Below are 24,445 nucleotides of genomic sequence, written 5' to 3' on the forward strand. Positions count from 1 at the left end.
AACTAGTTCTAAATAGGCTTAGCGGATGCCTCAGTTGTTACCTAAACCAAATCGGACATGCTGCTTCCACCGCCAATTCGGGATGTCCAGACGTGTCAAAATCGAATAAGCATGCTCTGTTCACATGTCCTGGTTGACGCGGGGAGGAGGGCGATGCTGGAGGCGTGCTACGCTGAGTACGATCTACAAATACGAATTTAAAACTACAAACGACAATGTCAATCGACAGATCAATGTCAAATTAAATGCTCAATCTTTAAACACAATCTCAAAATCAATATAAAAAATCAAATCTGCAATTATTTTTTATCTTCAAATCTGAGTTCTAGACCCATACTTTAAATCCTATATATTCATTTGCAGCTACAATATTCTCGTCCAAATGCAAAATTACTCGATAAATCTTGAATCAAATCAGAAAAAGCAAATATTAAAATCAGCAAATCTGGGCTCTGGAACCAATCTTTAGTGAACCGTGAACCGGCGTGGATGAAAAAATAAATGGTTATAAAAATCAATTTTACCGCGGATTTTTGGATTAATGCGGTTTGATTCACACGGCAGGAATTATACGGGCGATTCCGACTTCAGTGGATTAAAATTGCAATATTCTGCGTTTGGCAGTCATCAAACAGCTCATTCAAAATAGTCAATTGCCGGCGATACTAATCAATACCTGATTTCAAAATGTTATTTGAATTACCACTATTTTGTTACTCTTTGATTTTGATTAATCAAATTTTAACAATAAATCCTGCTTCACTTTTTCGTGACCTTTAGTGTTAAGAATTAGATTTCGGTGGCATAGAACAAATTGGTAATAACTTTTTTTATAAGTTATTTCCAATTTAGGATTTAGATACACTTCAGTCGTTTTGATCTCAAAATAACTAAGTTTCAGAAAAAATCTAATATTTCCCTGATATTTGCCTAAATACGCCAACAAAGCTCTTGGTGGAGTTTCTGAAAGAATTTCTGGAGGAAACTATGATTTTTTTAATTCCTACAAGCATTTCTCAGTAAATTTCATAGGGAATTCCTTCGTAAAATCCTATGACAATGTCTGCAGAATTTTTCTATTTTAGAAAGAATAATCCATTCAGGTTCTCTTTGGTAAATTCCTTTAGTAAAACATAAAATATTCCTGCATGTATTCATTCGGAAATTTGGAAAGTGTAGTAAGAAACCTTTTAAGAAAATTTTGAGCATATCCCCACAAACATTTCGAAGGAATTACTAACAGTATTTCCAAAATACATCAGCGGTTGCTTCCGTATCTTCTTCGATTGCACACCCCAGAGCCAACGTCCTGTTCCAGGTTCTCTGCAAGTTCTTTTGCTGGTCTCTCTTCCTGCTTACGCACTACATGTCCAACCCACTGTAATTTGCCTTATTTCATCAACCTGCCTATGTCTGCATTTTTGTATACTTGGTTTAACTCGTGGTTCATTCATTCATCAGCTCCATTTACCATTTTTCACCTCGCTGCCAAGTATTGAGCACAGTATTTTCAACTCAAACACTTTGAGAATTTGGACGAAAATTGACGTACAGGACGACTGGACGAATCAACGATGTGTACAGAGCTAGTTTTGTCAGTGTCTGTAGGTAACTTCATGAAGTTACAAAAGGATTTTCTGGAGGAATTTTCAAAGGATTACCCTGAGAAATTTTCTATTAAATGGCTTAAAGTAGTTTTGGAAGAATTCCTATGGGAATTTCAGGAACAATTATTGTCAAGGAACTTGCTAAGGAACTCCTAGAGGAATAACTAAAAAAAATCCGAAGGAATATCAAATTGATTTTCAAAGAAATTCCAAAGCAAAATTCCGAAGCTGACAGAAATTTTCGAAGTAATCCGTTAATAAATTTCTGAAGGAGTTTTTAGAGATTTGGAATTTTGAAACAATTTCCTAAGGAACTCCTAAAACATTCTCTGTAGATATTTCAAAAAGAAGGATTTTCAGAAGTTATATCCGAATTTCTGAACGAAGTCTTGACGGAATGTCCAAAGGAATTTTCGGAGATATCTGAGACTGTCAGAAGTTTCTTTAGGAGCTACTTTGAAGAAAACCTGCAGGATACCTTCTACGGATATTCCTTCAGGAACTTGTTCAGGAATTCTTAAGGAAATTTCGTCTTAGAACTTTTCAAGGAATTCTAAAAGAGTTCTTAGAAGAATTTCTTGAGTAATTTTCGGGAATAACTCATAACGATTTTCCCAAGGTTTTCTTAAACAAATTTCTGAAGGAACTTTTTCCGAACTAATTTCTGAGAGAAATTTCCGAATATAGCTGAGAGAATTTTCGAAAGACTTTCTGGAATTCGTTTCCGGAGGAATTTTTGTAGAACTTCTTGAGGTAATATCCGAGCGAATTCCTGGACGAATCTCCATAGGCATTTCCTCTGAAATTCTATTAGAAATTTCTTCATCAATTCCTTTGAAAATTCCTCCGGAAATTCCTTCAAATATTCCTTCAGAAATTCCTTTAGGGGTTGTCCATAAACCACGTAGACTCTTGAGGGGGAGGGGGTTCGAAAAATTCTACGTCAGTCTACGAAGGGGGGCGGGGGTATACGAAAAGTCTACGTAGACTTTTTCTTATTTTTTTTTTCGGAGGACCACAAATTCAATTGAAATCCTCCATAATTTCCACCGAAAATTATCCGGAAAACTCTTTGATTTTTTTTAAATTTCTTCAGGAAATCGCTCCTACTTTGCAAGAGAAATGTTAAAATATCGTACACTAATAAAAATCCACACATCCCAACAAACAACGACAAGCTACAAATAAGCATCTAAGTCGAATTATTGTTTATTTGTAATCTTCATAGCTGAATAAAATGGATGCTGAATAATTCGCTAGACAGATTTCATCTCAGCATTTGGTCCAACTAATATTCGACTTGGCCTATTTATTTGTTTACCACCTTTATTTGAGGTCGAACTAACGCTTTAGTTTTATCACATTTCAGCACATTGGGGAAGTTCATCAATGTGCTGAACTAATGATTTTCAAAATTCTCTGTTCGACTATGATGTGATGCTCTAAAAGGGTGGTCGAATTGAGTTTGAATAGTAGATTAATAAGCAAGCATTAGACGTCCTTCTTAACCGTTGTCCTTCTTAACCATTGGATTTCACCTTTACCGGATTTATCGCACAGTGGGAGAAAACATAATAATAGTTTATGCTTTTTCCGTTTGAAAAAAAAATCGTGATGGCTTGAATTGATGATATTTGGATAGGAAAATAATAATTTATTTTCAAGACATTGTTGGATTCATTGACAAGAACACTCAGGCTTTTTATATTCGTGGGGCAATGCATAATTGTTTTGTGATACATAATTAATTCCTGATCTAGGATAAAGGTGTTGGAGATTATAACGAACAAAATTGCTGGTGCAATGAAGAAAATTCATGCAGTTTTTGTAAAGACGACCATATTGCATGTCTGTTACAGATTTTCTATATACTTGTTGTTGTTTATATGTAAATAAATGTCGATATGTGCAGTTATTTACTCGCGGCATGTGTGGTATTGATGGCAGAATAATATCGCGACCGGTTATTCAGAGTATCCGAGAAAGGTCGAACATAAATTCATTGAATTTTCATAATCCCCATCATTGGAGACGAATTTTATTTTATCGTTTTGACATTATTTTCTTATATTTTTTCCCAGTGTTGAATGGTTATGACTGGCTGAACAATGGTTGAAATAAAAATCTTGTACAGTTATTAACAAACTATAGTTTGACAGATTGACTCGTTGATTAAGAGTCCAATTATGATTCATATTCAGCCATACGATTATTTATGTTTTGCATTGAGTAAGCCATAACTTACAAATCAAGGATGGCGCGGATGGAAACGTTACCGGCGGATGATCAAATGTCAGCAGTTCGAGACCCGATTTAGGAAAATTTTTCAATATGATTATATGAAAATAGCAATTGCAATACTTTAATGGAGATCTTGATCATGGTACTCTCAATGCGTTATTATTTTCGAAGAATTTACATGTAGCTGAATTAAGGCTAAGTAAAATGCTTAATAAAGGTTTAACGAATCAGGTAATAAAGTTGTTTTTCAAAATTAGATGTTGTAGCTGTATAACTTCTCCAAAATTGTGTGAACAAAGCCTGAACAGAAGTTGCGATAAGAAATAGTACAGACATAATTCAACACAGTGCTGAACTGAATCATCACACTGATGTTAGTTAAACTAGTGAATGTTTGTTGGGATTTTTATTGGTAAAAATTTAAAGAAATTTCCAAATAAATTTAATGTGTGCGTTAATAACCACCCGCTATAGGAGAATCCACATAAAGTTTATTAGTTAATAACGGTTATGTGTCTTTCCACATATATGCTATGCGAATTCACATAGCCGTTATATGGGAAATGCTATAGTTAAAATTTATGTGTGCCACACATAATGGATATGATTGGATTTTTGTCAGTGTAGGAAACCTTTAGCATGGTTTCAACGGGAAATCATTCAAAATTTTCACGGAAAATTACTCGACATTTTAACGGGAAAACTTTTGGAATTTAGAAAAAAATCTTGAGATTTCAACGGAATGGAATTTTTAAGAAAAATATCGGAATTATCCCAGAGAGTTCTTTGGAGTATTACCAGGAAACTTTGAAGGTTATCAATCGGGAAATTCTACGGAATTTCTACCACAAACTTTTTGGAATGTAGACTTGACGTTCTCGGAATTTCAACTCGAAATTCTGAAAATTCTTGGGTATTCTACAAATTTTAACCGGCATGAAAAATTATAATTCAGATGCGTGACAGATTTTAAGCAGTGGCGCGCCTATGCAAGTACCGGTAGCGGTACGCACAGCTCTAGGAGGAATCAAATTCAACAGAAATTAAATTAATTGGCTGCGAGATTTGGTTTCAGCAGCTTTGGACAGAGGATTTAATTTGATTTCGTTGATATTGAGTTGGATTTTATCAAAGAATAAAAATAGAAAGAATGGCAACTCTGCCGGATTCCGGGGGGACACTTTTAAAGCGCCATCTACGAGCTGCGGTTCAACTATAGTATTGTAGTATGTGTGTGTTCAAATAGATGCATTCGTCTGAATGACCGAGCTGTCAAGTGTCGAATATTTACCATTTCCAGTTTCGTAAACAAGTTCGATCGAGTAATTCAGAATGGAAGTTAAACGATACAGTGTGTTGGGTTGAGAACGACAATCTCGAAAGTGTTTTATTGGCAGACACAATTGAGAATCGTTTCACCACGCCAGTTCTTTTCTTCCATCGCATATCTGGGCCATAACACATATCATTATCGACAAATTCAAAGGCTTCAACTTTCTATTTCTTAGAAGCACTCTTTCCTTCGCCAAAACTCGTCATATTTCAGATACAACACACCACACACCTATTTGAAAACACGCATCGCACTCATCTCGCTTGTCCGATGCCTGTCCTTGAATCCCAGTTCAGTTTCTGCGCTTGTATTGTGGTTCCTTAGGTCCTATGATATTTTTATTCTTTGCCTACAGGCAGTGTTGTCTTACACTCTGTGCAAGAAATTCTGCTCTTTGATTTTACTCCATCTAAACGATGGACATTTAGAAAATTCAAATACCCTTCTATTAGTTGCACAAGTAATAGTTAGGATTGTAAAATCGTTTGGATGGAGTAAAATCAAAGAGCAGAATTTTTTGCACAGAGTGTAGGACAACACTGAATACAGATTTAGGTGCCCGACTGAATGAGGCTTTGGCTTGGACGAATTCCAAAGACCATTTCAACATTTTTTGTATTATTCTACTTAGTAGATTAAATCTATTAGATACAGCCTAATTCAAATTCACAACTAATCAACCAACCAATTCATTATCCAATGTTTGTCACCACACTGTCTTAGAGGCACCATCACTTGAGGTAGATTTGAAATTGAATTCTGACGAGTTCCTTCTCAACAACATTCTAACAACAACAATCATAACACGAGTTTAGTACTATTCCAATCAATTCCACCACGTTGTATTGTCTTACAAATACGTATTTTGTCTCTGTAAGGCCATCTTCAGTGTCTCTTATTCTACTCGACTCGACTCAAGTTAATTGATTTTTTTTATTGCGATTAGTCATCGGCGTGGCAAAATTATGATCGGCAGCGCGCCGATCCAAAATCGCCGGCGGCGGCGGCGTGATTAAAACCACCGGCGGCGGCGGCGCACATGTCTACTCTGAGTATCATCATGCTAGCCTCATGATATACGAATGCAAAAATGGTAACCTGGCTTAGAAACCTCGCAGTTAATAACTGTGGAAGTGCTTAATGAACACTAAGTTGCGAGGCGGCTCTGTCCCAGTGTGGGGATGTAATGCCAATTAGAAGAAGAAGAATGACGATGCTTTGAAATATTTCATAGGAACTATGCAGGGCCGGATTTATCCAGAAGGGGGGCCAGGGCCCGACGGCTTGTGGGGGCCTCAAAATGTACAAAAAAGGTTGGTTTTGATACATAAGATTTGTGGGGGCCCGGGGCCACGCCCCCCTTAAATCCGGCCCTGGAACTATGGGACCTAATTCAAGTTATCTCTCTTAAAGCTCACAATCAAAATACCCAGATGTATTCGGCGATAATACTCACACTGTGAGGGATTTTAACATTGTCCCGGAAGATCACCAAATCGCGGAATGCTTTCTGCTCCTTTTCGCTCAACTGGTCCAATATCGACCGGATGGTGGAGTTTTCGATCGCAATCGGATGGTTGTGCAAATCTTGGGCCAATTTCTGCCACACGTCCAGCACGACGCCGGTCGCTACCGTGCTGTACGTTTTCGCGTAATCGGACATCTTCCGGGCTATAAGTTTGATGACGAACGGGTTACCATTGCACCTCCGGTGAATTTGGTGGGCTTCCACCGGGAGATGACCCGATTTCAGGCGGAGTGCCTTACCGAAGAGTTCCATGCTTTCGTCCTCGGTGAATCCGAAGGCCAGGTTAACGACGAACCGTTCGTTTTCGTTCACTTTGTTGATGACTTCGGTACTACTGGTGACGACCAAAGTTTTGCATTTCAGGTCAAACTTTTCAATCAAAGTGGGATCACGAACGTGCGACAGAATAAGCAGGCTGGAACGGAAGCGATTCTCGAACAGCTGGATCAGGCGCTTCCTGCGAAGGTAGATTTCGTTGGTGGGATAGCGTCCATTGTAGGCGACGTCGTCGCTTTTGTAGTCGGTTTCCATCTGATGGCTGAGATGCTCGAGTTGCTCGAGAATTTGCACATCCGTTTTGCAGTTGGCCAAACTTAGGTAGAATATGTGAAACTCCATGTGGTGGGCGATGGAGAAGTTTGCGCAAGTTTGACTCACCAGTGTCCACTTGCCCGTACCAAAGCCTCCGTGTACGAAAAGATATCGTTGACCGTTCACACCATGCTTCAGTTGTTTTAGGTACTTCTGGATCTGCCACAGCTGCTCCCGTCTGTAGACATTGAGCTCATCAATGCTTGGAACAGTTGTATTGTTGAGATAGGAAATGAAGCGAATGATAGGCCCGGTGCTACCGTTTTTAAGATCTTCAGTGTGTTGTTCAACGATCCAGTTATAGTAGGGTTTGAGAACATCCAGGAATTCACTGACAAGTAGGACATTTCCTTTGTGATGTTTCTGTTCGAGTATAAGGAAAAGCAAATCCAATCGATCGTCATCCTTTTGTTCGGCAAGTATCTCTGCGACTTCGGCTCGGGTAAAAATTTTATTCGTTATCAGTTCATCTTTGATGTCTTCGATGTCTAAATCGTACAGCTCTTCGCGCCGCAACCGCAGATGGAGGAGGTATTGCGAGTCGGTCATTTTGCGCACCCAATGTTCTGCAAGTAAGAGATGGAGAAAGCCATTATTACCATATGATCTACTAAACGAAACGCTTATTCAATTACAAATAAATTATGATCATACCGATAGGTGAGAACGTTTATCACCTCAACCTAACCAGACGAGCAAACAAACGAGCCTCGACTAGCAACATCAACCGCAATGTTGTTAGTATCATGTTACAATAATTGCAACCATTTAAATTGCACCCCGGTATCAGATTTCCCACACCACAAATCAGTGCACTGGCTGTGCTTTTCCGACTATGATGATTGCTGTCATAATTTATAATTTAATATGCACCCATGTCAAATGCCCCATCTCTATACATTTTTTGCGCCAATTTGTTACGAATTAGTCAGAAAAAAAATCACCGCACGTCAAGCGCGAGGTGGAAAACCATTTTTTGTGGAAACATCACCTGGAATTATGAACGGACAAGCAGTACGCTTGCTACATGCATACAGACCATACAAACCTGCTGATCAACGTTGTTGTCGAACAGTTCGCATGCTAGTAGTTGATGGTGCCTTATGCAGTTTATCACAACAACAAAGCGCACATGCATCGATAGCCAGCCTTTCTACTACTGTAGAGAAAACCAGGAGCAAAAACAAAGGAATAGCTAAATTATGATACATCACATTGCATTGACTCGAACTGCGTGTGCATCGGAACGAGGTTCGTGAACGATATTCTGGGGTCAGTTGTTCAATATGCACCTTTTTCAATTATGTTGTCTTAGTCCATAAAAATCATCATAGAAAAATATATTGTTTTTTTTTTGTGGATGAAAAGTTTCTCTTCAACGACATCCTTAAGTTTTATTTGTGGTTGGAACGTGTCTTTTGAACGTGTCGCTTCTGCGAATACTATTACTATGCTGCCTTAATGTTTTTCATTTTTCTGTTAAAGAGTGTGATGAGTACTACTCTTTAACACCATTTTTGGAAAAATGGCATATACGTCACTTTTCTAGATTACGGGAGTATAGGACCGTGTTATCAATAATGGAATAAATACCCCGAATTGAGGCCATAACAAATGGGCTTGTGTTAATGCTAATATTTTAACGATTACATCACTGTATTCGTTGACATATTTCTCTGTGATGCATTTTAGACTATTGTCTCCACATGTTGGTTTCTGTTGTGCTGAGGTGAGCCGCATGAGAAAAATGGTTAGTTTAACGGTGGTCAGCTAAAGCTAGCCTCGCACGCGCGTTTTGTGACTCACTCTGTTAGAGGAACGAAGAAAACACCTTTTTGGGAATGACATGATATAGAACGTGAGTAATTCTAAGGTACAATTATTATTTTTCCTTTTTGCAAAAAAAAACTATTTGGAAGGATAGAAGAGCCTTTACCGCAAAGATTATATAATTTTAATGGTTCCAATTACGATTTTTTTTTGTATACTTGATTTCGGTTAACCTTTTTCAGATATTAGGAAAAACTTACGAAATAGATGTTAGGCTCATATTAACCCAGAAATGTATGTAAATGCTTATAGAATAGTCAAATTATAACCGAATTACAAAGTTTACATAGGTAAGGTTCGAAAGGTTAACTCATCAATTTTATAACTATGTGGTTGATATGCTGGTTCCAGTGACAATGGCTACCGGGGAAGGACTTCCATGGGGACCTTGTCGGTCATATAAGCGAGTACAAAAATCGCTCCATATATATCTTTCGATGGTTAATTCTTTAAATATTTTCATAAAACGGGAATGTATGGTCCATACCAGAGTTTTCGACTAAAGTGGCCATTCCTGGAGGTGCCCGGGGAACCTGTAGAAAAGGACTTTTCCATTTTTACACCAAAATATGCCGAGCGGAAGCTCTTTCTTCATGATTTTCCATCAAATAGATGATTATGCGCTTGAAATCGAATATCGACCATGTTGGCCACTCTTGGAACCTATGAAGTGGCCCCGGAGAGCCCGTGGAAGAGGACATTTTCGTTCGGGGACAGATCCGTCGGGAGAAGGTTGGGGCAGGTTGCCGACCCTAAGGAACGGCGGAAACCAGTTCCTCCTTCTAAGACGACTACCGAGGTTCGCCGGGAGGAAGGCCTGCCCTGGAGGGAGGTTGTGAACCCCAAAAAGACGAAGAAGGAGCGAAAAGCGGTAGAGAAGGCGAAGGCGCCATTGGCCAAAAAAGGGAGTGCTCGTAGAGGAAGAAGCACACCTTACAGTGGTCATAGCAGGAAGGACAAAGGCGAAACAATTATCACCAAGGCTGATGATAAGAGCTATGCTGATAAAAAGCTATTTGGCCTAGGGGATGATGTCAACTGTATCCGTAGAACAAGGAAGGGCGAGATGATCCTCGTCCTGATGCGGGATGCTGCGCGGAAGAGTTCTGCGTATAAAAAGTTGTCAGAAGAGCTGCTGGGTGGTGCGGTTCAGATGAGAGCCCTATGCCCAGTGGAGGTAATCCAATGCCGAGGGCTGGACGAAATTACCGAAGCTGATGAACTGGTAGCTGCGCGAGAGATCAGTGTGGCGTTGAAATCCAGGATACCGCGATTCGGTTGTGGAAAGTTTATACTGGAACGCAGGTTGCCTCATTCCAGATACCCCTGGCTGACGCCAAGAAGGTACTGATTAAGCCCAAGCTGGAGGTGGGTTGGTCGGTATGCTCGGTGAGCGCAAACCAACAACCTCAGGCCTGCTTCAAGTGCTTCGATTACGGACATAAGCCATATGACTGCAAAGGTCCTGATCGGAGTCGGCTTTGCCGGAGGTGTGGAGCTGAAGGTCACAAGGCTCCCATCTGCCAGGCCGCACCGAGGTGTTTGATCTGTGGTCCTGGCACAGACAGCAAACACCCATCCGGTGGGCAGGCCTGTCCGGCCTCCAGACGGGCTTGGTCATGCAAGTAGCTCAGCTAAATCTCAACCACTGCGAGGCAGTGCAAGCGCTGCTACAACAGTCGGTGCAAGATGTTGCCTTGCTGTCCGACCCTTACCGCATCCCTACTAAACATAGCAGGATATGGATACTCTGAAGAAGTGCGTAACGTTGTAAATCCGGTCATATTGCCAGGCTCGGTACAACACTGAAGCTGACAATATGACGTCCCTAACCCCGAATCCCAAGGTGTCAGGCGACCCGTGCCGAGGAGATGAATGGCCTGGGGGTGAAACAATTAGCCAGGCAGTTAACGGAGCCTGTAATGCTGGGTAGTCACCTTTTCATGGTGCATTACGGAGAAAGATCTACCACACTGTGCTCTAGTTCTTACTATTCTTGATAATACTTATGAGTGATGGTCGGAAGAGTATGGAACGACTATAATTTGCTTTTAGATGACCCATCTTTCCATCTTTTTGGATTGAGTCAATGGAGTCAATTATAGAAACGTAACTCAATCTTAGGCTGGTTTCGAAGCCGACGACATGAATCTTAAAGCTCCAGAGCGCTTATTAATTAGGAAAGAAGTGGATACGAATTTGGTGGATCTGCTGAACCCTCTGACTGAGTAGAGCTTTGTGTAAAGGTAAGATTCAGAAATGCCCAAACGCAATGAAATTAGATCTCTGTACAAAAACGAATTCGGAACTCATAAGAAGAACCAAAAATATGTTTGAACTTCAGTATCGATGCATGGCCAAAATCAATATTATCCCACTTAATGTTGAGCCGAAAGTGATTGAGGGGCACGCCTTGGTACCATGATCTAAAGGGGAAACAGAAAATTCTTACATAATTTTCGGATGGGTTTCTTTTATTTGGGTTGGCTAATTTTTACACTAATAATTAAAGGAATTTTCAAAAGAATTTCTGAAAATACTCTTAAGTGGAATGACAAAGAAATTCTAAGGAATTCTTACTAGAGTTTTGGAAGGAATTTCTTGAGGAACTACTGAAGGCATTTGTTCGAGAGTATCCTTCAGTAATTGTTGATTCAATTTATAAAAAAAAATCGAAGGAGTTCCTAATACAATTTCTGCGGGAAATCATAAGGCAATTTACAAAGGAATTCATAAAGAAACTCAAAAAGAATTCACCTCTAAGAATTTCGGTAGGTTTTCCTGAAACAATTTTTTTAAAGGGATTTCTGATGGGTATTCCGTAGGAATTCCATAAAAAATCTAATGGATCTCATAAAAGTATTCCTAAAGGATTTTTCGAGGGATTTCTAAATGAATTTCCGTAGAAATTTCTAGAAGAGTTTGCAAAGGTATTCTTGAAGGAATTTTGAAAGATTTTCTGAAGGAATTTTCGAGGAAATTTAGAAAGGTATTTCCAAAAATAAATTGTAATTCCGAAAATAAATTGGAAGATTCCTTTGGAAATTCCTCGAAAATTCAAAGAAGGAATTAAAAGAAATATCGAAAGTCATTCGGAAATTATTTTACGAATTCTTTTAGGAATTTCTTCAGAAATTCTTTTGGAAAATCCTTCTGAAGTTCCTTCAGGAATACCTACGCAAATTGTTTTAGGAATACCTTCGGATTTTTCAGTCCTTCCGATGTTTCTTTAGGAATGCCTTTGAAAATTCCTTCAGGAGTTGAAAATTGATTTAGGAATTGCTTTGGAATATATTTTAGGAATTCTGCTAGTACTTACTCAATCAATCCCTTCGGAAACTCTAGGAAGAAATTCTTAGAATACCTTTGAAAATTCCCTCAGGAATTTCTCCAGAGATTCCTAAAGATTCCTTTAGATCTTCGGACATTCATTTTGAAATTGTTTCAGAATTTCCTTTGAGCCTTTCCTTTTATTTCGGGAATTTATTATAACATCTTTCAGAAATTCTTTTAGGAATCATAGGGAAATTTAAATTGAATATTTTTTGGGAATTAAGGAAACCTTTCGAATTTCCGTTAGAAACTCCTACGAAAACTCCTTTAGAATTTTCTATTTCATTCTTCAATAATTTTTCGGAAGAATTCTTTCAAAACATTTTCCGGTACAACTTCAGCACGAATATTACATTACATTACACTTAAGGAATTTCTGGAGAAATTTATAAATGCCTTTCGGGAGGTTCTACGGAAGAATCCCTAGAGGAATATTCAAATAAACTATTGAGGTAATTTTATTAATTATTCCTGGAGGAGTTCCCGAAAGAATTCCTGAAGTATTTTCTGGAGAAATTTTGGAAGAAATTCTGGCAAGAGTTTCCAAATGTATTTCTGGAGGAATTTTAGAATGTATTCTAGAATAAATTTATAGAGCACCACCCGAATAAATTATCGAAAATATTTTCCTACCGAAATTCTGAAAGAATTTGCTATTAAAGAGCTATTAAAGTCATTCACGAAAAAAATCCAATAGAATTTTCAAAAAAAAACTTACTGGAATTTTAATATAAACTTGTAGCTTAATCAGTGTTGGTAAAAACTCAAAATCTCAAAACTCATGGATGATTGAAATCAAGCGTGAGTTGAAACGCACCCAACTCAGCACCTAAAAGCTCATGGATGAGTTGAATCATCCATTTGAATCATCGTAGGTTTTCTTTTGTTCTCCTTCGTTAAAAACAGTGAATTGACGTTTGTTGCATAAAATATTAGACACTCTTTTATGTATAAGCAATAAATTACCCCCAAATTGATTTCAAATGCGTTTTTAAACCAAAATGATTTTTTGGCAAATGAGTGAAATGATGCGTTTTAGCATGAAAAATTCAAGCGTGATGCATTCCTTTAAAATCGCAGACGATTTCGTTCGTACGGGAGCGCTCGTTGATTGAGATTTATGAGTGATTTTACCAACACTGAGCTTAATACAAGAACAAGAATTCTGTAAGGGAAATCTGAAGGAATTCCTTCGATTTTTTTGCGCAAATCCGAACAGTAGTAAAACAAAACCCTGTTTTGCATCTGGAATTAAGATTTAATGCTAAAAATAAAAATCCAAAAATATCGGGATTGCAGTCGATCCATCATCATACTTCTTAGGATATTTTCAAGGATTTCTTGGGAATTTACTTCAGGAGTTGCTTCGGAAATTTCTCCAGAAATTTCATAGAGTATTCATTCAGGTGATATTTCATGAATTTATCCAAAAGCTCGTTGGGAATATAGTCCAGATATTTTTTCGTTAAAAGATACCTCCAAGAATTAATTCGATTAGTTATCCAGAAGGTCTTTCATGCATACCATATCTAGGAATTCTTTAGCAATCCGCCGGAATTACTTTCAAGAGCTACCAAACAAATTGCCAAAGAAATTTCTAAAAAGAACTTGAAGTTCTTGAATTTCTCTGTAGATTCCTCCAGGGATTCTTTCGGCAAATTCCCAGAAAATTTCTTAAGAGATCCCTCTAGTAAGATGGGAGAATTCTTGGCAATCTTTCAGAATTCCTTCAAATTTTCATCCAGGAATCACTTCGGACATTCCTCCGTAAATTCAATAAGATATTCCTTGAGACCTTTGGACATTCCTTCAATTAAATTTCTGGAATAATTCCTGCGGGAATTTTGAAATTCCGTATTGTTTACTAATATGATTGCCGCAGAATTTCTTGGATGATGTTTCCAAGGAATTTACGGATAAATGTATAAAGGTCTTTCCAGAGAATTTTCCGAAAAAATGTCAAAAGGAATTTCTTGGCGTAATCTATGTGAGAATTTCTCAAAAGTTTTTTTCTGAAGGTTTTCCTAAAACATATCCCGTAGAAATTCCTGAATCAATTTCTGAAAAAATTCCTAAAGGAATTTCCAATGAATTTCCTAACGAAAATTCGGAAGGATTTCTTCGAAAGTAATTTTCTAAGGTATTCCTAAAACAATTTCAACAATTCCTGATGGAATATCCGAATTTTAATTTGAATTTTCAAATAATTCCTACAGGAATTCTCAAAGGAATTTCTAAAAGAAAAAGTTCTTAAAGAACTCGTAAAGGAATAAACGAAGTAATTTTCAAAATTTTCTTATATTATTTTCTTTGAATTTCCAAGGGAATTTCTGGATCTATCTGCGAAGTAATTTTCGGGGGATTTTCTAGGAAAACCACAAGAGGAAAATTTTGTCCTAGACTTGAGGAAGGAATTATTGCTGGAGAAATTTCCGAGATAATAGAATTTCCGTTAGTATTCGAAGGAATACCTGATTTCCATGGCGTGTAAATTTCAGAATTTTTAACTGTGCATATATGCTGTAACATTTTTTATACTGTGTACTACATAAAGTAGTGGAATTAAATGGAATACACCCAATTTTTTTTTACACGGTTGGTATTTTTTAATTTCCCGTTACCCTGATTTTTCACAGCTTTCCAAATGCCACCTGCATTTTCTTTGATTTTTCGTGAATTTTTCCATGGGGTTAGCTCATAGTTTCATCAACGCTAAAGGTCGTAATCAACTAAAACCCACCCGTGTAAAAAAGAACCGGGTGTAGTACAAACTCGACAAACAGACCTGGCACGACGGCCCTCCGACGAGACAGGAGGTTTGCGCAGGCCCAATAAGCCGCCTGTAAAACCAATAATTACGAGCAATATAAGAGATAATACGACTCAATATAATCGGCAAAGACCTAGGCGACAAATAAAGGATCACGATTGAAACGTTTGCTCTCTCAAGCGTAAAACGATTTACCTAATGGACTTTCTCAACCTGAAAGAAATCGACGTGGTGTTCATAACGGAAACACATCTTTACTAGGAGCTTAAAGTGTTGATATTCTCCGAATAGTGAGACTCGATTGGCCCAACTCCAGGGGAGGATATGGGGCCATTACATTGTGAAGACTGTCGCAATGGCGTTACTAAGCTTCAAGTTCCAATTGGTCGAGACCGTTGCAGTGGATGCCGACACTTTTCGTAGACGACATCAGTTGGGTAGTGGCCAAGCTTAGCTCTTCTATTATTCGGATCCTATTTTCCCAGAGAACCTACCACAGTGCGAACTTTTACCGATTAGAAAATTCCGATACCAGCATTGACTATGAAGCACGCTTCGAGAAGCCTGAAGACATTAAGTGTCAGCTGCGCTCGATGGCCCATGAGTGGCAGCAGCTCGTCCGGTAAGCAACACCCTAACCATCGACGCACCAGAGAAGGAAGGATCCTCCATTTTGAAAAGCTATCGTCCATGCTCTTCATCAATCTTCTCTCAGGGTTATCTGATTAATATGAAACAGGCTGTTCACTGCCGCACAGTGGCTAAAATCGTGTTTTAAGCGCGTTTATTTAATAATACCTTTATTATGTGATTTAGCGAGACATTTTCTCAGTAAGTCGACGCGCTTCTTCGGAGGTATTCAGCGTTATAATCAATCCACCTAAAAGTGAGATGATTTTTTTTAACTTTACAACATGCAAGGTATATGTCTTCACAAGAGTTGTAGCAAAAGTTCTTCTGAAAAACTTTGTCGAATACATCAGGGTTCGTAATTTCATTACTTTTGGAGATTGCCAACAAATTTTGAACATGTTCGATGTATAAGCAATAATATGGAGACGCATGGTGCATTGGTTCATCAACGCCTTGTGATGGGTGATTGTTTTCTACCTTGCAAAGTAGGAAATGGTTTTTGTTTACATATGTTTACAACTCTACAGCTCAGGTATTAATTTAAAGTTCGTTACTTGTGCTTTGTGATGCATATGAGATTGACTGCCTCAATTTTCTCGGTGTCCAGTAGCAGTTAAACCAAATATTACTAAAAAATCTAATAAAACTGTTATAACTTTTTATTTTTGAAGTTTTTAAGTCACAATAGCCACCCAACGGCGTATTTTAATATTATCAAAACCATTCTAGAACATGCAAAAAAATCCGAAATGAAAACGAAAAAGATATGATGAAAAACCCTTTTTATTGGGTTGTCAGCATCAAACGTAAACATTCTTCAAAAGTAACGGAATTACGAACATGGTGTCTTCGACAAAGTTTTTCAGGAGAACTTTTGCTACAACTTTTATGAAGAATCAAATCTTATATGTTGTGAAGTGGAAAAAGTAAATTTTTCATCTCACTTTTAGAGGGATTGATCAGAGCTACCTCTAGGATGATTATCTAGGGAGTTGTTCATCCGAAATACGTACCGTCATGACTCCGGGGACTACTTTGGATTTTTGATTTTCTAAAAAAAATTAACGAAAAAACACCAGAAAAAAACTTGCAGAAACTTGCCATCCAACTAACTTTATACACGTTGTTGAGAAGCAGTTTTTTTTCTTCTTCTTCTTCTATATTTTTCGCACGTAAATTTGTGTATTTTTTGTAGTTAGCAATGATACTCTATGCCCAGATGAGTCGAGACAATTTCTAACCCGAAAAACTCTCGACGGCTCCCGGAGTCAAGCCCGCCACTTCCGATTGCATTATGCCGTGCCTTTACCGACTCGGTAGGTTTCAGATGTAGTTCTAATCATGATTCTCTAGTTGGAATTTTGATAGGGTAAGTGTACCGGTTTGCCTATTTCGGCCAACCCTGAAAAATAATTATTTTTCAAAAATTATCGATCAGTTTCAAACTGTTGAGAAGCCTAAGAGACGCATCTTGTTGGAGCCCATAAATTCCTCGGAACCTGCATTATTTTTTGGGTTATTCGCAATGTTGGCCAAATTAGCAGTTGGCATTTGTACGACCCCGCACCACTCAAGAATAGACAGCTCAATTTTTGCTAATTTATATTCGTTTTCTTCTTCTTTTTACGAGAAAAAATGTTATGATTAAAATGGAATGCTTTGAAATTCAAAAACTCTTTTCGATGAAATGGTTTTTCGTACAATTTGCATAGAATTTTTAAATTGTGACCATATATACGACCGAACGACCTTTTGGCATTTTTAGCGGTTGGAACACTCCAGGAATATTTTCAAGAATGTTTACTACTGGATTGGTAGATCGAGATCCGAACTACATGCGCTGTAGAAAAAAAGAGAAACGATGATACCCTGCAGTATCACACACCGCAGCTGGTCGGACGCTCGGTGCCAAGCGAGCCTCTATTGTCGTTGCAGAAGCAAACCCGCCTCAATACGACAAATAGAAGCACATGTTTGTGATTCAAAACGCAACCGACTGTTGTTCAATTCTGATACACATACCTAGTTGAGTAGAGAGAAAAGGGAGTGAAATGTTGCCAAAGCAGATTCGATAGATACGGAGAATTGACTGATATCCCATCGTTATTAGTTGGTTATGAAACAACTTCTCTGTGTACTTAATGAAATAGTGTGGGTTCAAGTCCCACCGGAAGCCGAATCTTTTTTCGTAATATGAGGTAAAACACATTAAAAATGGCAAACTTTACTATGTGTATCAAAATTAAACATCTTTTCCAAAAAAAAGTAAAAATCTGACTTTCCTCACAAGTCATCAATCAAGAAAAAGTTATTTTTATATTAAACACTTTTCCTGACTATTGAAATCTATTTGATATGATTAATTTTCACTTTCAACGGCACTTGAGAAAATGACCACACTTGAAAGGGGAACTCAAACTACAAGCCTACTTGAAATCTTTGTCTTCGACTGGTTGCCATCTTTTATAATTGTTATTTTCATGACCATATTGCATCACTCGGTTTCATAATTGCAGTGCATCAATCAGGTCAGAACAATCTCGATTAAAAAACTGAATAAAACCGGATTATCATTTTCGTTTCGATCTTTGTCTTCGATGCTTGTCACTGGATCTAATCATTTGATACCAACACAAGTGCAGGGTTCGATGATTCATTAGACATACGACGAACGGATTCATATCATACAATATACTGAGCTTTTTAAGAACAGGGAAAATGAAAATGGTTTTGGAAATTTTGATTCTATCACTTCCATAGTTTTGTAAGACCTTTTGCACTCAAATTTAACCAGAAGATTGATGTTTACTCCACATAGTGTTATGTACAACATTGCGTTGATGTCTTCATCTAGTTGGTCGTTCAGCAGTTGTAGAGTTTGTAGATTTGTAAAGCATGGTGGAGTCTGTTGTAGTCCTCCAAATATTTATAGAAGTACAGCGAATCACAAAATACAACACAAAACAACTTTTTTTCCTGATGCTTGCGTTCTGCTTTTTCTTTGAATCGCCTATCTATGTAAGTCATTCGACAACAACGATCAACTTTCAACCGAATTATTGTGAACTCGCAATACGATAAGTGTGGATTCGGGCATTCATCAGCGTTTCCGTAAATACAACGCATTCAGATTACACTTGACACACTTCATTTTATGATATATTCACCAAATTACGATGGCTCAGATATTGATTTATGTGTTTATGGGCAGCGTCTTAACTTGGTTCGCCGCAAACCGCAGCTCGCGTGGTTGAAGAAAATGCGATAAGCGAGCAAACAACGAACTTTCACGTTTTGCGCTACAGAACCCTCAATGATGAGGTGACATTTCTGGTGACGTACCATTGATATTTGATCAAAGTTAGTCCAGCGTGTTCCAATTTCCGAAATATATTCACTGCACTCTTAAAATAAGTAAACACTCATCACTACACGAAGATTTTGATTGTTTGTACGATAAGAAAATTGAAACGCACTTTTTGTCTTTTATTAAAATTGTCTTCACTTGAATGACTAATTGTGTCTAAATCACTTATCTATTTGTTCTTTCCAAGTCACTGCAGGTCTCCTGCGAAACCATGTGAAATGTCCAAATATAGAAATGCTGAAACTGTCACTTCCGCGGATTGCTTTAGACTGTGAATATCTTAAACGCTTTCGAGTCACTATACAATAAAGGTAATTCACTAGCAGCTTTGAATTAGGGGGCACGTTCTGTCCCTTTGCGGTCGTCTCCACGCGACTGTTGAAACTGAACTGAGTTGAGCCTGCGCGAGAGGCGCTCTGCTCTAGGGAGGACTGCTTAGCCTATAACTGGCGGACCGGACCTGCTGCAACGTGCAACAGGCTCCAACCAACGTCTTCCAACGCCTGTCGATGTAATGGTGCGGATAAAGGATTGGATCGTATGATCCACCGGTGTGCAGAATGCAATCAACACCAGTTAGTGGGGGCCCGTGCTAGCCGTATATATATGTATGTCGGACATGAACGGATGGACGAGTATGCGGTTATGGTCATTAATTGGATTGGGATTTGTGATTTACACACTGATAGTAGATAATAAAGCATGTATTTGTAGTTTTTATTTTATGTATCGGTGTTTAAGTAATCGAGTTAAGGGGATTTTTAGAGGAAGCGTATGTACTTAAAGAAGACGGTATCTAGGTGCTAATAATGCTTTGAAAGTGCGTATAGTTAAATGTATGTAATTAAGTACACACCAAGTTTGTCTTTTTCGAGTTCGGCAAAATTTGGTATACTTCAAAACTTCGGAAACTTTTGCTAAACTCTTTTAAAAAATCATATGTTTTGAATCTCGCGAAAAAAGTTAAGTGTATAATTAGCAAATATATACAGTTTTGTATTACCATGTGATAGTGCGCTGCTTTACTTAAATGGGCAGATCCACAAACGAGCTTTTAACCGGGTTCAATCACTCAAGAAATACATGATTAAACACGTTCTGAGAACTTATTGCGGAACCAATAGAACGTCATATATATTTTGAAACGTACGAAGTGAAATTTCATCGTAAAGATTCCGGCAAGCGTTTTGTTGCAGTTAGTTATTGGGAAGGCGCATTGGGGAAAGAATATTGGTACTTATCAGGACCAGCATTTTCTGGGAAGAAAGGGTTGATTGCGAAAATGGACTGTTTCGGTGGCATTGGCGTTTGGCGTGGCAGCTTAGTTGCTGTTTGTGTTTTCACCCATTCGAGAAAACTTATCGCATCATCTTCCTACGACTCGCGCTTGTGATTATGCTACCAAAAGGCAACTTTTTGTCGTCGCCAAATGCTTAATTTTGAAGAAAACACTCGGATCTACCTTCCCTTGTGTAAAATTATGGACCAGCAAAGAACCGATATATTTATTTCCAACTAGCTTTATGTACCCGGCCTTGCTCGGAATTGCCAGTTTGATTCGCAGTTTTTTTTCACAATCGGAAAATGAATAAACCAATTGGTCAACAGGATAATTGCGTTTTCTTATCGATACTTCATCATTTGATCAGAAGAAGGCAGATTTCATTTGAAAACATTGACTGGTTTTGAAGAAGGGAGCAAACCCATAATCGCCATATTCCGGGCAAACGTTTATTTCTAAAGAAGGAAAAACATCCACCGATGCCTTAATCCGGGCAAACGTCTATTTTTAAAGAAGGGATCACATTCACCATCCAGAAGGAAACACATTAATCATTGCTTGTCACTGGGCAACCATAATTTCGATAAATGGTTAAATTGATCGATAACTAAACAATACAATAATGGGTTCAGAAGTTAGGCTGGAGCATACACACAAACATACAAACATTGAGTTTTATATATCTCGGGTACTTATTCAAAGGACGTATGTGATTTTGTAAACAAAGATGCATACGTCGATTTGTCAAATATGATGGCACTCCTACGCAAACCAACACAACGAACATGTAGCCGAAACCTCCCCCTACCTGTATGTGGCGATGGTTTGCGTGGGAGTGCTATCAGATTGCAGAAATCAACGTTTAAATTTTTGTTTACAAAATCACATACGTCACATACGTTGAATAAGTATCCGAGATATATAGATAGCTAATAGCTATATGTATTCGGCTTTGCTAGGGACTGAAAAGTAAATTATTCAATTAAAATGTCCAATGCTGTAGCACAAAACCCACAGAGGTAGATCTACCGCTCATAGAATTGTTCCTTTGTATCAATCTATTTTTATATATTTGTTTGGCCCTTCTACCTTTTCAATAAACATCTTCCAAAAATAGAGAATAAGTGTACCAAATCTGGTTGTAATTTATCCTGGGAGTTACACTGAATTGCTCATTTTTTAAAGACAACACCTTCCCCATAACTTCCCTTTTTCCCCAATGACCCTCCCACCTCCTTTGTTATCTTCTCCTTGGGATAGAAAATGTGTACACCAATTTTGGTTGAAATCGGTCCTGGGAGTTAGGTGTTACACTGAATTGCTCTTTTTCTAAATACAACCCTTCCCCCTTACCCTCCCTTTTTCCCAATGATCATACCACCCTTTGTTATTTTCTCCTTAGGATAGAGAATGTGTGTACCAAATTTGGATGAAATCGGTCCAGGGGTTCAAAAGATACACTGAATTGCTTGTTTTCTGAACAATACCCCTCCCCAGACCCCTTCCCTCTTTCCCAAATTACACTTCCATATGATCGACTTCTTAGTGAATATGTGTACAAAATTTGGTTGATATGGGTACTGGGGTTGGGAGTTACACTGAATTGCTCGTTTTATAAAGACAACCCCTCCCCATACCCTCCTTTTTTACAATGACCGCCCCACCCGCTTTGTTATCTTTTGTTTAGGGTAGAGAATGTTTGTATCAAATTTGGTTGAAATCGGTGCAGGGGTTCAGAATTTACTCTGAATTACCCGTTTTCTGAACCATACCCCTCCTCCAGACCCCTCCCCTTTCAAAGATTACACTCTCATATGGTTGTCTCCTTATATTGAATATGTGTACAAAATTTGATTGAAATCGGTCCTAGGAGATGCAAGTTACACATAATTGTTCGTTTTCTAAACAAAACCCCTCCCCCTTTTCTAAATGACCCTCCCACCCCCTTTGTCAACTTCCCCTGAGGATAGAGAACGTGTGTACCAAATTTGGTTGAATTCGGCCAAGTGGTTCAGAAGTAGTTAGCGAACATACATACATAGATTGATTTTTATATATATAGATAGAAGATAGATAGATAGATAGATAGATAGATAGATAATACGACTTTTCAATCCCTAACAGCAACAAAACAAAATCAGAATCTTGTGAGGAAATTTTATTTTACTGCTACTGATGCCATCCATTCGAACAAACTTATTGCATCATCTCCCTCCAACGTGCGCTTGCGATTCTGTTACCGAAGGCAACTTTTAGTCGTTTTGCACTTTGAAGAAAATTCAACTCGGATCAACCTTCTTATGTATAAATCGAATCGATTTCATTTCCAAAGACTAATAGAAACAATACCAAAGAATCTTACCAGAAAAGTTCACTTTCTGCAGACGACAACCAAATCGGTGAAAACGCCACCTTAGTGGATAATATTTACAGTAACCACCCATCGGCGACTGTCGCTCGGACCGACAGATGCCAAGCGATAATATTTTGTAATATGAAGAAATTTAGTTTTGTGTCAAATTTCTGTTGTTACGCTTCTCAACAATAAGCATTTTGAATAAGTAACAGCTCATAATCAAATTCAGAATCGGTCCGCTCTTTGTGGAATCCCGATTGAAATGGCTCGCGCGCGCCGGAAAGCAGCTTTCTTGTATTCAATAAAGTAATCCCTTTAGCCCCGCCCCTTTATTAATCGTTATAAGTGCACATTATATTTATACTCATAACCAGAGGCGCATCCACGTTCCGAGTCGTGAGTAGGACAAATAGGTAATACCGATTTGGGCACAAGTCCTGATATTAGCATTAGCACTAGACGATTCGCACCAATTTTGAATGTGTTCAACTCTCTTCAACTCTCTCAACTCTCGTAGATGGAAGCAAAGCACTTTCCAACAGTCAATTTCGGTTCTTCTCATAGGCAGTCGTTATACTTCTCATATGTGACACGGAAGTATGGTCTGGAAGGTACAACAGTAGGAATCGGATTTGAGAAATAACTCAAATACTCACATAATTTGAGAAAATTTCTTCAATTTTCTGGACAAATATTGCTTTTCCAAAATGGTTTATGATTTTCCAAAGAAGCATGACATACAATCCTTAGGTTATCGAATATCTTTACAAGGTTTCAGCAGAAATCATAGATCACAGAAATTTGTATAAATCTGCAATGGTTTCATCAAAGAGAAACGGACGTCTCACTTAGAACAAAATGCATTCAAAATCATCGTCACCAAAGCATTATCGTCCAGTGCTAAATGCACAGTGTGTGGCCAAGCGGCAACCAGATGGCGATAGTGTGCAAACGTCATACACAAGTAAATCCGATTGAAGCGCCATCGATGGCCGATTGGCCACCTACAAAAAATTGTAACTACCGTTAACCTTTAACGATGGAACATGTGTTGATTGAGTAATTTCCAGAAATGGTTATGGATCTGGTGATTCATAGCGATCTTCCAAGAAATCGTATGACTGTCAAATAATCTTTTTTGGGACCTCAGAATCTTCTATGGTTTCCATGTTGTCGGATCGGCTGCTTTCCAAAATGTATAGTATGGTGGATTTCTAGTGCGAAAGTTTTACTACAACTTTGCATAATACTTAGTTGTTTGAGTTCCATAATGGGACTAAAGCGCTAGTTGTAGTAATTTAAACTAAATAATTGAAATTATGTTATCATTTAGTATACAATACTGTTACTAACGCTTTAACTCCTTTATTAGTGAAATAAAAAATCAGAAGGGTTATGTACAATCTAATCTAATCTAATCTAATCGAGCACAAACGCAGCCAGTACAAAGAAAGCATCCTGGAAAACTATTGAGTTAGATGACGCCCAATAATTTTTCTTGTCAATATTGAGGCTCACAGCATACCAGTGGTATGACATAAACTTCAAAGCGGCCAGGCCCACTGCGTTGTGTT

The 24,445-nt window shown here is 38.2% G+C and overlaps 1 protein-coding gene across 3 annotated transcripts in view; it reads right to left on the bottom strand.

Annotated features, from left to right (window-relative positions):
* The window catches only part of LOC134226007 (uncharacterized), a 95,779-nt gene that overhangs the window by 18,918 nt on the left and 52,416 nt on the right, over positions 1 to 24,445 (bottom strand). For 2 of the 3 annotated variants that reach the window (XM_062706514.1, XM_062706515.1), the window contains exon 2: positions 6,638 to 7,866. In XM_062706514.1, the coding sequence (XP_062562498.1) occupies positions 6,638 to 7,849 (1,212 nt within the window). In that variant the 5' untranslated portion in view covers positions 7,850 to 7,866. Of the gene's footprint in view, positions 1 to 6,637; positions 7,867 to 19,208; positions 19,612 to 24,445 lie in introns of those variants that run through there. The other variant, XM_062706516.1, reaches the window with a different exon arrangement.

Source organism: Armigeres subalbatus, chromosome 3 (genome assembly GCF_024139115.2).
Source record: "Armigeres subalbatus isolate Guangzhou_Male chromosome 3, GZ_Asu_2, whole genome shotgun sequence".
Lineage (NCBI taxonomy): Eukaryota > Metazoa > Arthropoda > Insecta > Diptera > Culicidae > Armigeres > Armigeres subalbatus.